The 16,970-nt window shown below is 37.6% G+C and overlaps 1 protein-coding gene across 11 annotated transcripts in view; it reads right to left on the minus strand.

The window, feature by feature from the left end:
- The window catches only part of ZMYND11 (zinc finger MYND-type containing 11), a 173,058-nt gene that overhangs the window by 58,819 nt on the left and 97,269 nt on the right, over positions 1–16,970 (minus strand). For 7 of the 11 annotated variants that reach the window (XM_066279220.1, XM_066279227.1, XM_066279219.1 and 4 more), the window contains 2 exons: positions 11,650–11,694; positions 8,209–8,370 (listed from right to left, as the gene is read on the minus strand). The exons of 2 other annotated variants lie outside the window; for them this stretch is intronic. In XM_066279220.1, the coding sequence (XP_066135317.1) occupies positions 8,209–8,370; positions 11,650–11,694 (207 nt within the window). The remainder of the gene's footprint in view (positions 1–8,208; positions 8,371–11,649; positions 11,695–16,970) is intronic. 2 more of the 11 variants (XM_066279224.1, XM_066279223.1) reach the window with 1 other exon arrangement.

The following is a 16,970-nucleotide window of genomic DNA, read 5'->3' on the forward strand; positions in this document are numbered from 1 at the left end:
TTGGTTTGGATTTAGTAGACCAGTTAAATTCCTTCATTTTCAGTATCTGCCTAATAAGTATATTATATCCCACATGGAAAAAATATATATAGTACCTAGGGCTTAACAATCAATTTAAAAGTTAATTTGAAATGCTTTTTATAGTTTTTCTGTGAATATATATATAAATAACCATATTTTCGATCCATATGATGCACACTCCCCCCCCAAAAGAAGTGGAGGGGAAAATGCCCATGCATCTTATGGAGCGCAAAAAATATGGTATTTTATTAAATACTTTAACACACCATTTGGTTCAGACTATTTTTTTTCTTATTTTCCTCCTTAAAACCCTAGGTGTATCTTATGGCCAGATGCGTCTTATGGAGCCAAAAATATGGTACCTTTCCTACAAAATATGTATCTTTATTTCAAATATTTTGAAGAGAAGCTGCAGTAGTAGGGAATTTTAGGAATAGTTCCAATTAATGCCTAACTATCACTAAGGGGCACTCTTCCTCAAATTTCTGCACATGCCTGATAGTCAAGAACAGGGGTCAGAGAATCAGATGCTACAAAATTGGGAGAGCTCTTTGGATTAGATGTAGGACCAATATATGTTTTAAAAATTAGTGGCCCTGGCCAGCTGCTCAGTGGATAGCGCATCAGCCCAGCATATTAATATCCTGGGTTCAACTCCCACTCAGGCACACAAGAGAAATGATCATCTGCTTCTCTTCCCCTCCCTATCCCCCTTCTCTCCCTTTCGTCTCCTCCTACAGCCAATGGCTCAACTGATCTGAGCATCAGCTTCAGGTGCTGAGGATAGCTTGGTTGTTCCCAGTACGTCTTCCTCAGGTGCTAAAAATAGCTCACTTGACCTGAGCATCGGCCCCAGATGGGGATTTCCTGGTGGATCCTGGTCAGGGTGCATATGGGAGTCTATCTCCCCTCCCCTTACTTAAAAAATAAATAAAATAAAAATTAGCAATAAAATTCTCCCACAGATTCTCCTCATTTCCTTTTCTTGTGTTTCTCTATTTTATTAATGGGCTAGGCTGACTCATCATACAATTTGGGTATTAACAAAATTTAAAAGATTATCCTTAAACAGATAAATGCCATCTGAAACGTGGGGGGGATAAGCATTTTCTAGTTTTTAAAGACATACTTGAAATAATATATCCCCATCTATTACCCAGAAAATTTTTCTTTTGTGACTTACATGGATCTTTGGACCTTTTCATATAAAAGTGACAAAAATGTCATACATTGAATGTCAAGTCAACCAAAGTTTGTTAGAGGATATAAAAAATTGTAATACAAAGGTTTTTTTGTTTTTGTTTTATTAGAGAGAGAGATACAGACAGGGAGAGAAATGAGAAGCATCAAGTCTTCATTGTGGCACCTTAGTTATTCATTGATTGCTTTCTCATATGTGCCTTGATTAGGGGGCTGCAGCCGAGCCAGAGACTCGTTGCTGAAGCCAGCAACCTTGGGCTCAAGCTGGTGACCATGGAGTCATGTCTATGATTGCATGCTCAAGCTGTTGACCCTGCACTAAAGTTGGTGAGCCTGTACTCAAACCAGTGACCTCAGGGTTTTGAATCTGGGTCTTCGGCATCCCAGTTCAATGCTCCATCCACTGCGTCACTGCCTGGTCAGGCTATAATATAAAGTTTTTATGTTATAATGTAACATAAAAGCCTAAGATAAAAATCTTTAAATGGATTTCACTAGAGTAACATTTCATTTTAGAGAACCAAATATGAAAAAGGATAGTAGGCCACTATGGTCTTCCCATGCTAGCACTTTCTATGTGCACACAGTCAAGACACATAAAACACAAAATGCTGCTCCCTAATGACATATTTTAGTTCACTTAAAAACAAAATTCATTTATGTAAAAAAACACAGCCCTGGCCGGTTGGCTCAGTGGTACAGCGTCGGCCTGGCGTGCGGGGGACCCGGGTTCGATTCCCGGCCAGGGCACATAGGAGAAGCTCCCATTTGCTTCTCCACCCCCCCCTCCTTCCTCTCTGTCTCTCTCTTCCCCTCCCGCAGCCAAGGCTCCATTGGAGCAAAGATGGCCCGGGCGCTGGGGATGGCTCCTTGGCCTCTGCCCCAGGCGCTAGAGTGGCTCTGGTCACAGCAGAGCGACGCCCCAGAGGGGCAGAGCATCGCCCCTGGTGGGCGTGCCGGGTGGATCCTGGTCGGGGGCATGCGGGAGTCTGTCTGACTGTCTCTCCCCGTTTCCAGCTTCAGAAAAATACAAAGAAAACAAAAACAAAAACAAAAAAAACCCCACAAACATGTTAAAAGAAGATAGAGGAAATAGGGACGTTTTTCATAATGCATCTCAAAATTATTAAGCTGGAAAGTGGCAACTATTTTGTTTGACTATATATAGTTTCTTTACCACTACAGTTAACTGACTTTTTAGGAGGCACTAGATTCAGAGCAAATGTAGCACTATCAGCTATTACAGCCATTAATCTGTGCACTACACTGTATTTTACAGTCATGACAGTGTTTGCTATAACAGTATTTTCATCCACCAGTCTGGGGACCAGTGCAGGTCTGTGAAAGAGTTAACCACCCTGATGCTGTATGAAGATTATAGATCCAATTATTATAGACTATAATCTTCATACAACATCAGGGTGGTCAACTCTTTCACGGACTGGCATGAAATTCCTGGTGGACCGGTGGTTGAAAACCACTGTGCTATATAACCTGCTGTATATATGAGGAAAGGGGGGGGGCAGTGGGGCGCAAGCTGATTTATATCCCTCCTTTATAATTCTTCCAAGTCCTAACTATGGCTTGATGGGGAGAACAAATGCCGAGCCAGCCATGAGGCAGACATTTTATACCAGAGATGCTTCTCTGGGTATAGTACAGGCATTTAGAACATGCAGTTCTAAAACTGCACTGTATGATATAGTAGGTAGCCATAGCCACAAGTGCCAAATTGAATTCCACTTCCTGCGGTCTCATAAGCCACATTCAAGTGCTCAGTAGACACACAGTAGTTCCTAGTGGACGAGAGAACCTTTTTATCCCCACAGAAAGGTCTCCCTGAAAGTGCTGCTCTAAAAGGCAGCATGGTGCACCAACCTTGGGGGTGGTCCTAGGGTTTCTTGTAACACATTATAGAAATTTCAAGGAGTTATCACTCAAACAGTATCATGATGTTCACCAGCAGGACTGGAGGCCAGTAAGCATCCAAGTACATACACACCCCATATAATTACATTTTATGCACATGTAAACACATGTACTCTTGCACACAAAACAGACACACATGCACACACAACACAGGTGTGCACATGTGCCCCCACCCTACACTTGCACTCCCACGCTTGCAAACCTATACCCATGCAGGTATACACATACACAACACAGACAGACACACACACACACACACACACACACAGGCTTGTGTATACACCCATGCCTGCCTTCTATAACCACAGCATCAAAGGATAAAATGGCTTTGGAATTTAGAAAAAATATATATGAAAATGAGGCAACATTAAAATAAGCCATTTATACCCTATCAAGTTAGCAACAAAGGCCCTGCCCGGTTGTAGAGCATCAGCCTGGCATGTGGATGTCCTGGGTTTGATTCCCGGTCAGGGCATACAGGAAAAGCAACCATCTGCTTCTCTGCCCCACCCTCTTCTCTCTCTCTTTTCCCCTTCCATAGCCATGACTCGATTAGATAGGGAGAGTTGGCCTCCAGTGCTGAGGATGGCTCTGTGGCCTCTGCCTCAGGTGCTAAAAAATGGCTCTCGTTGCAATGGAGCTACGGCACCAGATGGGCAGAGCATCACCCTCTGGTGAGCTTGCAGGGTAGATCCCAGTCAGGGTGCATGCTGGAATCTGTCTCTCTGCCTCCCATTCTCTCACTTAAAAAGATAGTAAAGAAAATTGGAAAATACTTTCATGTTGGCATAAATGAGTGTGTGTGTATGTGTGTGTGTGTGTGTGTGTGTGTATAGTGGGTATAATCTTCTGCAGGACAACTTAGTGATTTTTATCACAAATCTACATGTGTCATCCTTTAAATTTAAAAATTCAACTTCAATGAATTTATCCTATGAAGGTAATCAGACAGAATTACATAGGTATAAGTAAACTTATTTTGTCTATTTAAAAAAATACAACTGACCGTATTGTTTTAAAGATATATTCTTTAGGCAAATAAAATCTCATAAGTAATTTTCCCTTAAAAGTTAAGGTTTTCTCATTTTATTCCTGGAAAAGAAAATTCATGGCTATCTTAGAAATATAAAATTCAAATACACCCAATATGAGAAGACTGCTCTCTAGAGTAGAAAGTGAGCCCGGACTCTGGACACAGCCATATGAATGTCCCCTTTGAAAGGTAAGTTTAGGTGTAATGTTCCTGACCAGACAGGCTGGTGGAAACAATGTAATAAGCACCACTGGGGCCCTTGTTAAATAAATTATGGCACATTTTGATACTTAGGAGAAAGACTGGGAGATTGCTGAATAGAAACAAACTGACTCCATCCATTAATGTACATAAAGTTACACAGACACAGGTACACATGGATGAGCTGGGAGAGGGTGAAGGAGGGGTGTCTGTCTGTCAGAACATTCACCTACTATGCAACAGCATTTCCAGAAATTTTGTTTTTTTCCCCTTTATCCTCCTCTCAATTACTTGAATACTTTTAGAGCCAATTTAAAAAAATTTTAATCCATTTTTAATTGAAAGTTTTCAGTAACAAGAGTGTGAAACAACACGATTCAAATTTTCTTCAAAGCAAAATGCTAATCTGATAGTCATAGGCAATTTTCCAATGACAACTACATTTGTAAAGTAATAGTTTAGATTCTGGAGATTATGAAAACTGATAAAATTACTTTAAATTGAGAAAAATTCATGTAATTGACTTCTTAAAACATTTCAGAAATAGATATTTAAGAAAAAGCTGCTTCAGCTCAAGTAAATCTGTTAACAGCTGATAGCTGGATGAGAAAGAACCTATTATCAGTGATTTTTAAAAACAAATCCTTGCATGTACTCTCATTTTTTTAAATTTATTTTTAATTAAAGTTGATATTCTCAGTGACTTTTTCATACTGCAGGGGCAGAGATTATGTAAAAACAAAATAGTCTTCTAACTGCTATTAATAATTGTTTTTATTTAAAGTGATAGCGAGAGACAGGCAGGCAGGTAGGCAGGCAGGCAGGCAGGGAGAGAGATGAGAAGCATCAACTTGTAGTTGCAGCATACTAGCTGTTCACTAAGTGCTTCTCATTTGTGCCTTGACTGGGTGGCTCCAGCTGGGCCAGTGATACCTTGCTAAAGCCAGTGACCACGGGATTATGTCTATGATCCCATGCTCAAGCCAGCAACCCTGTGCTCAAGCCCAATGAGCCTGGACTAAAGCTGGAGACCTTGGGGTTTTGAACTCAGGTCCTCAGTGATCCAGGTCAGTGCTCTGTCCACTTCTCCACCACTGGTCAGGCAATAATGTTTTAAATTTGAATTTTAGGTAGTAATGGTTGGGCTCCATCTACTATTCAAAGTTTGGTTCTGAGCATCTTCAAAATTTCTCATTAGTAAATCTAATTAATCTATATTCTTTTCAACAATTAATTAAAATAAAAAATAGAAAAGTTCGTTATTCTTGTTTGGAACCATCATTCTGAAGTTTCAGTCTGTCAGTTCTATTAGTATATAATATTTAAGTCTAATCAGTCACTCTCATGTTAGATTGTAAAAAATGACTTTACTTGAAGTTTTGACACTATATTAAAAAAAATCAAGCAAGAACTTTTACTTTAAAGATGTTGAAAATTCCACTCTAATTTCAAGGTTATTATTAGGTCTTCTCCCAGGAAAAGAATTGTTAAGACTAATAATCTTTTTCTTGAATGTAATAATTAAAACAGTAGAAGAGTTCTAACACAGAAAAAACTACTACTCTGGAAGGTTTAAAGCTGAAGGTAAAACTCACCATCCTCAACCCAGACATAGGCCTTTTGGACCCAACCCGAGTAGCTCACAGTCTATGCATCAAATGTGCGAGTACCTTTTTTTTTTTTAACTCGTAGCACCATTTCAGTAAGTGTAATTATGTCAAATGTGAGACTATCTAGACTGACAAAATCAAAAAGAAAACCAGAGGAAAGAAAATAAAAATAGGATGGGGTAAGCTAAGTTCCATTTTGGCTATCACGTTTCTGTGTGAGCCAGCAAAACTCTCTGAAATTAAAAAAAAAAAAAATCTAATCAGTAAAGAATATAGCAAACACATACAAAAAATGGAATCTGAAAACTTGATGGTGAATTAGAATGGAAGAATTTATTACCCATTTTCTTCAGAGGTATAACTTTCCCATTTTCATTTTCTTTTTCTTTTTAGTGAGAAGTGAGAGCAAGGATGCCAGGGAATGGGGGGAGGAGACAGGAAGGGAGAGAGAAATGAGAAGCATCAACTTGTAGTTGCAACACTTTAGTTGTTCATTTATTGCTTCTTGTATCTGTCTTGACCAGTGGGTTCCAGCCAAGCCAGTACCCCTTGCTCAAGCCAGCGACCATAGGGTCATATCAATGATTCCATGCTCAAGCCGGTGAGACCGTGCTCAAGCCAGCAACCTCGGGGTTTCAAACCGGGGATCTCAGTGTCCCAGGTCGATGCTCATCACTGGTCAGATTCAATTTCCATTCATCATGTAAGAGATAGAAAACGCCCACAATAAAGTTTAACCAATCCTCAAAAATTCTAATGCTACTGTTTAAATTCTTTACTATGAATATAAGAACTAAGTATTAAAAAGGTATGGCTATAAAGACACAGCTATGTCCAGGATTTTATTTTCTAAGTTCTTAAGTACATATTATTTGATCAGTGATCCTATCTCTTTTATATTTTTACTATTGTAATGCTTTTGTTCTTAAGATCTCATTATTTTTTACTTATTTTAATGTTACCAGAAAACAGGAGATACATTTGTTTTTAAAATGCACAAATGAGAATAAAGTGAATATTAAACACAGTTCCCACACCACTAATTACAGTAAATTATTTTTGTATATGCATAAATTCTTGCAGACCTCAAAGAGAAGGTCTACAACTTGATGCTTGACATTAATATATCCAGATCTAGGGATTTATCACTATTTATCTATCATTTAGGCATTTTTACTATAAGTCATTATTAAACATTATTTTTAAATATTATCCCAGCTGTCTTTTGTCTGGAATATATACAGTACGCTGGTAGCATTAAGTACACTAAGTAAGACAAAACCACAGGTACTAAGGGAAGACTAGAATGTACAACGTATTTTTCTTACCATAATGGCAGAAAATGTTTGCTTCATAGCATGGAGAAGAAGAATTATGAAGAAAAAACTTTTTTTGGAAGAACAAATATATATTTAAGTTACTCCAGTTTACAAAGTATATTCACAAACTGAACTCATTAGTAGTCTGGGCAATTTGCATGGTTCCAAATAAGAATCTTAATAATTTTAAGTACAATATAATAATTTAAAAATCAAGTAATTTCCTACTAATTACCATACTGCCATATGTAATGTAGTATTTAGGTATTACTCATCACTCATATACACACACATTCCACATTCTGCAACCAACAAGCACAGCCATGTAAACTTTTCAACCTGGATGTAATATAAATGAAATTAATTGTGAAAAGTACCTATTTTACCTACTACTGTATTTCATTTTGCTTTAAATAGAATGCTTTATGTACAACTGTCCCGATCCTCCACCCTTCAAATAAAATATAAACAAGAAAGAAACTCACGGTATGACAAAAATAAAGGCAACAATTACATGAATATAAATTGGAAGTAGATACTGTGTTTTCTGAGTAGGAGAGAGGACACATTGAAAAGACCTTGGGTATGGAAGAGTGTTTCTTGATTCTCAAATGCTATTTATTGAAGGAGCCAGAGGCAAGTGTAAAGTAAGAGAAGAGTGTATATTTTTTTGTGATTACAACTTTCTAAAATCCACACCCTGAATACGTCGCATGTTCTGTGATACCCATTTATGAGTATTCTATGTTCATATACCATCATTTCAGCAGATAACCCCCACCCTCCAGTACTTTATCCATCAACCTGGCACGACCACCTGGGGTATCTTTGTGCAGCTATTGTCAATAAACTCCAACCCTCTGACCAGCACATTAAAGCTCAATTAGGTACTCACCCTGCAAACTGGGCACTGCCAGTGACTACTGCTGTCTCTAAGCCTGTACTCATCAGACAAACACTTGGAATGATACACACGAAAACACAGGTCACATATCAACACCTCTCCAGGCAAATGGCATTCAAAACAATACCAGTCATGATTTTCTGTTTCCCAGTCCTACAAAAAATACAAAATAATTTCGTATGACATTTTGTCAATATCTGCAATGACTAAGAACAAAATTGAAACTAAAGTCCATCAGAAGTTAGGCATTAATAAAACAATTTTAGACATTTACTGGGTTAAAACAAGAGGGAAAATTATCTAGAAATTTGCTTCTTTAAATTTTAAATTCTTTCCTAAGCAGTATTAATATTTAAAATATCTTAAGGTGATTCGATAACAAAACCAGTCCACAATGAAATAAGTCCAAAGCCAATCCCAGTTCTAACATTATCTTCCATTTTTAAAAATATAATCTATGGAATAATTTCTTCAGTGAACTTAAAACCCCAAATATCCTATACCTTAGAATTTCAAATAAACAAACCTCTGTTTTGTTCTGCTTTTAAAAAATATATAGGTAGGTACTTAATTAGCACACTGTTGGAAAAAAGAAAATAGTAATAAATGCTGATGCTCACTATTCTTATCTTCTTATCCATGGTATTGGATGCTTTACTGAAAATAACCATTAATCAGAATGTCCATGTTCTGATAGGTTGTCAAATTTTCAGGGTCTGTTGAATTTGGAAAAATAAATTGAAAATGTGAAACTAAAGGTTTAATCACATTCTCCAAAGGACACTGCCATAAAAAAATAAATAAATAAAAAAAAAACAAACAAAGAAAAAGGAAGTAGGCTCATTTTCTTAGTGAGACTATTCCTGGAAATAAAAGAACTGCAGGTATACAGGTATTCTTCAACAATTTCTCTTTTGTTATACTCTTTTGTACAGCAATACCATTTAAATATAAACAGGAAGATAAGTTCTAATTTAGAATTCATTCTTCAGAAAAACCCCTCTTAGCTTTTGTCAAAAAATACCTGTGTTAAGAGTGATGGATAATTCTCAGCTTTCTTTTGTAGATGTGGTAACTAAGTGAACAATGGTTTAAGCCACATTCAGTTTAATCATAGTCACTACCAATGAGTGTCCTGATATTATAATCTTGGGCTCTGCCATTTTTGTTTTTTTATAAATCAGTCTATACTCTTTCTGAAATTGAGCAGTTTTTCTTATTTTATGTCATTTACTCCCCTAATAAATTGGCTTCAATATAGCACTTGTTTAGTAGGTAGTGAGATTCCTTTGACACCTGAGGTTGAAATGTATTCATTACTGCCTGACCACGTGACAGGGCTATTAGTCTTTTAAAAGGCAAGAGAGTCACTAATGTTCCAAAACTCACATTCAGAGTCATGGCCAGAGCACATTAGTAAATTCAAAAATATAAACGTTTTGAAATTGTGGTCTTTATTAACCAAAGTAATAAAGAAAACATAACCATTTTTTAGTTATTTGCTGCAGATGTATATACTCTGTAAACTTACACTGGATCAATTTTAGTCAGACTGATTTTAAAAAATCGTAAGACACCGATTGATATAAAACCCTAATATGTACATGGTAGGAGAAAATCTACCTCACCAATTTCGCCATAGCGGCACCACAGAGACACAATTTGTATGTGTGGTACCTGGCTGTCTCTACTGAAAAAACAGTTACTGTATACCCATTTTACAAAGTTCATACATAAGATGCATTTTAGTAATTTTAATTTTTGTATCAAAAATCACTGATAAGCCCTGGCCGGTTGGCTCAGCGGTAGAGTGTTGGCCTAGCGTGCGGAGGACCCGGGTTCAATTCCCGGCCAGGGCACACAGGAGAAGCGCCCATTTGCTTTTCCACCCCTCCGCCGCGCTTTCCTCTCTGTCTCTCTCTTCCCTTCCTGCAGCCAAGGCTCCATTGGAGCAAAGATGGCCCGGGCGCTGGGGATGGCTCTGTGGCCTCTGCCCCAGGCGCTAGAGTGGCTCTGGTCGCAACATGGCGACGCCCAGGATGGGCAGAGCATCGCCCCTGGTGGGCGTGCCGGGTGGATCCCGGTCGGGCGCATGCAGGAGTCTGTTTGACTGTCTCTCCCTGTTTCCAGCTTCAGAAAAATGGAAAAAAAAAAAAAATCACTGATAAATTAAGTTTCAGTGGAGATAAGAGACTTTGTTCTATGCTGAACTACCAGAACTCTTCCCAGTTTAAAACAAAATATTTCAGACTATTTTTTTTTATAATTGTTCAGAAAAATCTTAAAAGAATTTTGGGGGCTTATAGTTGACTCATTAAAAAACACTACTAGCCTGACCTGTGGTGGTGCAGTGGATAACACGTTGACCTGGAAATGCTGAGGTCGCCGGTTCGAAACCCTGGGCTTGCCTGGTCAAGGCACATATGGAAGTTGATGCTTCCAGCTCTTCCCCCCCTCTCTCTCTCTGTCTCTCTCTCTCCCTCTCTCTCTCCTCTCTAAAAATGAATAAAATAAAAACAAACAAAAAAAAGCACTCTGAAAAAAAAACAAAAAAACAAAAAAAAACACTACTAAATTTCATCATTTGAATTTTTACACTAATTCATCTTCCTGTGATTCTTAAAATGGTAGTTACTAGGTAAACAAAGGAAAGAAGCAAGAGTGTAATTTTGGTACATAGCTTCAGCTTCTCCACATTACCTCCTCCCCTTTTCTCTCCCTATTCTCTTCCATCCACCTATAAAACAAGATGAAAATGGATCTATCCTTGATGAAATGTTTAATTTTAATAGTAAGTAAGCAGTTTTCTGAATAATTATAGAAATAAAAATATAACTCAAATTAAGTAAAAGTTGAGAAACATTTGGATGTATTGTTTACATAATGGCATATAACTAACTACATTATTTGATATAAGAGAAAGTATGGGCTGGGATGTACCCGTGCTGTTCATTCTTTCAATCAATAGCTGTTTAGAATATATAAAACATGCAAAAGCCAAGTTCAAAAGTTATTAAATCCTGAACCCAGGGCACACTTTTCTGAGGTATAAATGATATAAATATGTTTTTGATAGGTAGGGTTGCCTACAATTTTTCTTTTAGTAAATAGAATTAATTTCATAGTGCTTTGACTTAATGCTCAATATTGTATGCCCAAAAGCTAAGCCTGCATGTTCCCTGGATTTCAGCACATGTCAGCAATCACTCTGATACAACCTGATCAACAACATAATATGTAAAATGTTACTTCAATACTTCAAGATAAAAAGCAAATCCATTAGCACAAAATCTCAAACTAGGAGCAATGTAAAAACAGTATATTTTTAATGAACAATTCTAACAAGAACTAAGCTAGCCTGAAGAAAGATAGAAATGTAATAGTTTTTAAAAATTAGATTTAAAGTAAAGTAACAGTACAAAATTAGTTCACCTTGTTTGGGGTTGCTGTCCTGGAGAAAGGCTGCATACTGAAGGCCTTTCAAAATAAAAACAGAATAATCTTGGTCTCTCTACTATAACTTTGCTCAATATCAGGCAATACACAGAGCTAAAGGAATTTCATACAGGGTCAAACTTTATAATTTGCTAGACGACTTACAATATTTTGCAGATATCAACTAATTATGAATGTGCTAATCATGAGTGAAAAGACAGTAGCATGCACACTCAAGAGTCACTACTAGCGTTAAGAGGAAACTTTTGATACTAATACAAAAGCTACAAATGAACACAGAAAATCTCTTTAAAAAAGTGGTGTGCCAGGAAACTTATCATGACATTAGAAAAACTTTTCATGAACAAATAAACTTGGTGCCATTATAAATTTCAGTAAGACCATGAATGTATGTCTTTTTGATCTGAAACTAGTTCAAGCTTGGTATTTTTTTAAAAGTCAGGAATGATGAATGTGAACACAGTAAACTCAATCCTTCACCATGGTGTCAAGTAGAAATAGGCTGTCTTCAGAACCTACTAGAAAACATTCCACTGTCCAGAAGCTGCCTGCTGCCTTACGTCTTTGTCACCGATTACGGTATTTGGTTAAGACTCTGGAGCCAGACTGGCTCAAATCTTGGCTCTGGCATTCATGGGCTGTGTCATTTAGAGCGAAATACTTGGCTTCTCTGTGTATCCTTTTCTATCTATAAAATGAACAAAATAACAATGCCTAGTTTATAGGTTTTTTGTAAGAATCAACTGAGCATAGGTTTCTAGGCTCAGTGTTAGCTTGTGTTAGGATGATCTGTTTGTTACAGCGCACAAAACAGGAACCAACAAGTCAATAAATGATATGCTTGTAACTGTGCATGTGCAAATTTCTTCAGGACTGTAAATTCATTATGACAGCTGACTCACATTTCTGTAAGCTAGATAGAGCAAGAAATATTGTTTAGCTAATTTAGAGATAATACGGAAACAAGAGGGTTCATGAAAGAACTGTGTCTGGACAAGGGCTTCCTAAACTATAATCGTCCATCATATTCAAAAGAGAGTCTAACTTTTAAAGTGATTCCCTTATTTAATATGCAGTAAGCAGATAAATCATACATTATCATGTGTGTTTGATGTGTTATTTTAACATATATGATGTAAAATTAACACTCTCCAGTTTGAGGTTTAGTTTAATTCTGTTAATTCAGTTATTCACTGCAGTAAGAATTTAATAATTAAATACAGTAATTTTAAATATTAATTTTTAAAATAAAAATATTACAACATTACTTAGTGAAATAGAATTTAGGAGGAAAAAAAGCGTGCACTCCCTCTCTCTCACACGCACACACACAATCAATAAGCTGAAAAGAGTAAAACAGAATAGTATGACCCAAAATATTCTACTGAATAAAATGGATATTCTTTACCAAAGCAATAATAATTTCTAAATATAAGTACTTTAAAGTTTGAATATACACAGAACCACAGTATAACTGGTTTCTAATTAATAATCACCAAAACTTAATCCTTTACTTAGTAAATAAACAATTATTTGTATTTTTGTATCTGAGACTGGTAATGGGGACTTTTGGAAGATAAATGTGTAGTTCAGCACATAATTAACATAAATATAACAAAATATACTTTGCTTAAAAAACATATCAAAGGTATCCAAGGGACATGAAGTTTTTCACTTAAGGTACTGAAAACATGATTATGCTTACTATAGTTTATAGTAAGAAATATGCCAAGATCTAAACTTAGAACAAAGCAAGGGGCACTCCTTGCCATAATGTGTAACAGTGAGTTGTGAATAATAAAATGAATCTAATCCTACTTCTTATCTAAAAGATGTAAGTTTCAAGAGGTACATGAACCACAGTTTTTCTTTTACATTGGTCATGCTGAATCAGGATAAACTGATGACAACAGTTTCTCCTAAGACTAAATCCTTTTATCCCCAATATAACGTTAATCTCTTTAAAATAGAAAAAAACACAAAATGTGTATTTTCATTAATTATGCTTCTTAAAAGGTGTCAAAATCTTCAATTAATGGCCCTGGCCAGTTGGCTCAGTGGTAGAGCGTCGGCCTGGCGTGCAGGAGACCTGGGTTCGATTCCCGGCCAGGGCACACAGGAGAAGCGCCCATCTGCTTCTCTACCCCTCCCCCCTCTCCCTCCTCTCCGTCTCTCTCTTCCCCTCCCACAGCCAAGGTTCCATTGGAGCAAAGGTTGGCCTGGGTGCTGAGGATGACTCCTTGGCCTCTGCCTCAGGTGCTAGTGGCCCTGGTTGCAATAAAGCAACGCCCCAGATGGGCAGAGCATTGCCTCCTAGTGGGCATGCCAGGTGGATCCCGGTCAGGCGCATGCGGTAGTCTGTCTGACTGCCTCCCCATTTCCAACTTCAGAAAAATACAAAAAAAACAAAAACAACAAAAAAAAAACTTCAATTAATGAAAAACAAAGCAAAAATATAGAATTAATTCTACTTTTTCATTTAGGCCTATTTTAAAAGTACTTTGAGGTCCTGCTAATTAGGACAAACTTGATTATATGAAAAGTAAGGCATAAGAGCCAGGACCCGAGCTCATGTTTGCAGTTGCTCTTTAATCTTAAGAATAAACTGGTAGGAGCGTTCTCATTGAAAGTGCAGGCTGTGGCTCCTATACTGATACATTATTTTTGAACTTGCATTAAGTATGAGAGAAATGAGACCCTGAGTTTGGATTTGGCAGGTTAGTTTCATAGCAGACATGATTTTTTCACACTTTAAAGAGTCATCCTTTATACTGGTGACCAAATTATTTAATGTCAGATCAAAAGCATGTTAGCTCTGTGCCAGGAACCATGAATAGAGTTGAAAGTCATCAAGTAAATATTAACTGCTTAATATCAAAACACATATTTGACATGTTTTATCTGTAAATGATACATAACTCTAGGTTACCTAAGATACTATATTATATTAAATACTTTCATAAGGCCTTCCCATTGTTAGGGAGCCTTTTGTGAGTTAAGAAATGAACTTGTGTTTATTACAAAAGGATTTACTAAGTATCAGCCTTAACCAAGTCCAACAAGTGGTAAAATTCTTCCCAAGAAATATATTTCTTGGCCCTGACCAATTAGTTGGCTCAGTGGATAGAGTGTTGGCCCAGCATGCAGACATCCCAGGTTTGATCCCGACATGAGAAGCAGCCATATGTTTCTCTTCCCCACCTCTTCCTCTTCCCCTGTTGCAGCCAATGCTTTGATTGGTTTGAACCTTGGCCCTGGGCACTCAGGTTAGCTCAAATGATTTGAGCACCTGCTCCAGATGGGGGTTGCTGGATAGATCCCAGTCAGAGTGCATGTGGGAGTCTCTCTATCTCCTCTCCTCTTACTTAAAAGCAGAAAAGAAATGTATTTTTTATTAAAATAAAGGACATTTAATACTGTGATCAAATGTAAATTGAATGTATCAGTTCATGTATATTTATATCTTTATAGAGAAAGCTGATAATGAAACAATCTATTGGAACACGTATAATTCTTTAAAAATCAAAAGAATCCCTGGCCAGATGGCTCAGTGGTAGAGTGTCAACCTCACTTGGGGATGTCCCAGGTTCGATTTCTGTCAGGGCACTGTCTGCTTCTCTACTCCTCCCCCTCTCACTTCTCTCTCTCTCTTCTTTCTCCTGCAGCCATGGCTCGATTGGAGCAAGTTGGCCCCGGGTGCTGAGGATGGCTCCATGGCCTCTACCTCATGCACTAAGAAATGGCTCCAGCTGCAATGGAGCAAGGGCCCCAGATGGGCAGAGCATCACCCCCTAGTGAGCTTGCCAGGTGGATCCCGGTGTGGGGGCATGCAGGAGTCTGTCTCTCCCTCGCCTCCTCTCACTAAAAAAAAAAAGAAAGAAAGAGATCATGCTATAACAAAAGTTAAAATGGTTTGACATCAGAAAGTTTCTGTGCCCTGGTCTACTGGCCTTTTACCAATTCAATTTCAAAATCTATGAAAACAATCTCTAAAGTAATTATTTGATTCCTATTAGTGAATGTTAAGAACATACAAACCTGGAAGTTTAAGGCGATCACAGAAAATTTACAAGAGATTTTCCCAGGTTCAGCATCCTTGTCTTTTTAAAAATTGATTGGTTCATATGCTTTTGCTTATTTATTGACTAATATTTAAGTAAATCATTTAATTGGAGAGTAGCTTCATTTTTAATAATTACATTTTTCATTCTATCTCCAACAAGCACATTCAAAATATCATCATAAAGAGGCTTATCTATTGCCTAATTTTATCATAGTTTCTCCACAGGAATTATTGCTTTGATAGGGCTACAAATGGCAGTTGAGACTACCATCTCAAACTGTCTAAAAATCATTCCTGTCTAAAAGGAATCTCAGGACAATGAAGGCCACCATCTTTGACTTATACATGTGTCTTCCTCTTAAACAGAATATATATAATTATATCCTGACATATTAGTAGAGTTAGGCTTATATCACTGCTGGATTTAATAAAAATAACTTTGCTCAAGATATGCATATTTTTAAATTGAATCATGTTTTTAAAAATAATCACTGGGGAAATATAGCACTATAAACATAAGCACTGTGGAAATAAAAATAAAACACTAACAAACTCTTTGTTCAACTATGACTGAGTGGCATAGAGAAAACTGCACTCTTGACCAGCTTGTCTTTCTTACCATAATTGTGAAAGTGAAGACAAGGAGAGTCCAGCCTCTTTGCTAACAGAAAGTATCTCGGGGGGACTTATCAAAGTAAATCAACTTTCCCACACATCTGAGATACCGCCAACTATTTTTTAGAGGCTACAGAAGGAAGAGAATCCTTTACTACCCACAGAACTTTCTTGGGCAACAAATATTTGTAACTTTGAATTGTAACTTTGAATTAAAGGTTTGAAAATGAATAACCAAAAAATCCTATACCGTTCCTTCCCAAGGCTGTAGATATAGCTGGGATATATCTATCTATATCTACTTGACATTTTTCTTCTTTTGATACTGAGTCAGAAACATAACAAGATACAAAATATACATCTTTCCATTTAAAAACTCAAGTTTCTAGGCCCTGGCCGGTTGGCTCAGTGGTAGAGTGTCGGCCTGGCGTGCAGAAGTCCTGGGTTCGATTCCCGGCCACGGCACACAGGAGAAGCGCCCATCTGCTTCTCCACCCCCCCCCCCTTCTTCTCTGTCTCTCTCTTCCCCTCCCACATCCGAGGCTCCATTGGAGCAAAGATGGCCCGGGCGCTGGGAATGGCTCCTTGGCTTCTGCCCCAGGCGCTAGAGTGGCTCTGG

The sequence above is a fragment of the Saccopteryx bilineata genome, chromosome 5 (assembly GCF_036850765.1).
Source record: "Saccopteryx bilineata isolate mSacBil1 chromosome 5, mSacBil1_pri_phased_curated, whole genome shotgun sequence".
Lineage (NCBI taxonomy): Eukaryota > Metazoa > Chordata > Mammalia > Chiroptera > Emballonuridae > Saccopteryx > Saccopteryx bilineata.